Raw genomic sequence first — 1,462 nt, forward strand, 5'->3', positions numbered from 1 at the left:
ATAGGTTTAGGGTGAGAGGGGCAAGATATAAAAGTGACCTAAGGGGCAACCTTTTCACGCAGAGGGTGGTACGTGTATGGAATGAGCTGCCAGAGGAAGTGGTGGAGGCTGGTACAATTGCAATATTTAAGAGGCATCTGGATGGGTACATGAATAGGAAGAGTTTGGAGGGCTATGGGCTGGGTGCTGGCAGGCGCGACTAGATTCAGTTAGAATATCTGGTCGGCATGGACGGGTTGGACCGAATGGTCTGTTTCCGTGCTGTACATCTCTATGACTCTATAACTCCACAGTATCTCTGTTGCAAATCTACTGTGACTGTTTCTTTTGTGACTTTTGTAGCACTACTGTAATTTCATTGTAACCCCAGTACACCTCTGCTGTATATCTGGTGTACCTCTGTGGTAATTCTATTGCATGTTCACTGTGACTCTCATACCTCAAGCACAACTCCATTATAATTATTTTGTAATTCTTTAGTAAAACTTCAGGCAGCACAGTGCCTCAGTGATTAGCACTGCTGCCTCCCAGCGCCAGGGTACCCGGGTTCCATTCCAGCCTTGGGTAACTTTCTGTGTCCACTTTGCATGTTCTCCCCGTGTCTGCACGGTGGTGCTCTGGTTTTCTCCCACAGTCCGAATATATGCAGGTCCGGGTGAATCGGCTGTGCTAAGTTGTCTGTTTGGGCCAATGGGCTGAGGAGTGGCAGATGGAGTTTAATTTAGATAAATGTGAGGTGCTGCATTTTGGGAAAGCAAATCTTACCAGGACTTATTTATACACTGAATGGTAAGGTCCTGGGGATTGTTGCTGAACAAAGAGACCTTGGAGGGTTCAGGGATGTGTAGGTTAGATGCATTAGTTAGGGGTAAATGTAGAGTAATAGGGTAGGGGAATGGGTCTGGGTGGGATACTCTTCGGAGGGTTGGTGTGGACTTGTTGGGCCAAATGGCCTGTTTCTACGCTCTAGGGTTACTATGATTCTATTGTAACTCTGCTGTCTACTGCTATAACTCCACTGTAACCTGATTGTAACTCTAATGTAATTACTATTGTAATTCTAATAATGTACTTCCTCTGTAACTCTGCTGTCTCTCTCTCTCTCTCCCTTGCAGGTTTTGAACTCCCAGACGAGTCACTGCAAGCAGTTGCTGAACGATAACAGTTCCACTGCACTGATGGTGGTGGGCTTCATCCTGGTGACACCGTTAGCAGTCCTGGCTCTGGCTGCTTACTGTCGGCTCGCACGGCGCCTGGAACTTGGCCTCTGCTTTATCCCGTACAGCAAGGCCGTGTACCGGAATCTTCCGGCCTCCCGCTACCGCTGGACGGGGGGTTGCTGCCTCAGGACGGGGGAGACTTCAGGAAAAGTTTGGGTGTAACGTCTGTCCATGGCCAATGTGATGGGTCAGAGCAAGAGTGTGAGGGTGGGGGGAGGAATGGGGGTCTGGCGTCTGTACTA

The 1,462-nt window shown here is 48.8% G+C and overlaps 1 protein-coding gene across 1 annotated transcript in view; it reads left to right on the forward strand.

Moving 5' to 3' along the window:
* The window catches only part of LOC122547986 (transmembrane protein 88-like), a gene marked incomplete at its 5' end in the record, with an annotated part of 2,416 nt that extends 998 nt beyond the window's left edge, over positions 1–1,418 (forward strand). The window contains one exon of the mRNA XM_043686539.1: positions 1,116–1,418. Within this exon, the coding sequence (XP_043542474.1) occupies positions 1,116–1,382 (267 nt within the window). The remainder of the gene's footprint in view (positions 1–1,115) is intronic.
* Between the last annotated feature and the right edge of the window lie 44 nt (positions 1,419–1,462).

The sequence above is a fragment of the Chiloscyllium plagiosum genome, unplaced genomic scaffold, assembly GCF_004010195.1.
Source record: "Chiloscyllium plagiosum isolate BGI_BamShark_2017 unplaced genomic scaffold, ASM401019v2 scaf_12337, whole genome shotgun sequence".
NCBI classification, from domain to species: Eukaryota; Metazoa; Chordata; class Chondrichthyes; order Orectolobiformes; family Hemiscylliidae; genus Chiloscyllium; species Chiloscyllium plagiosum.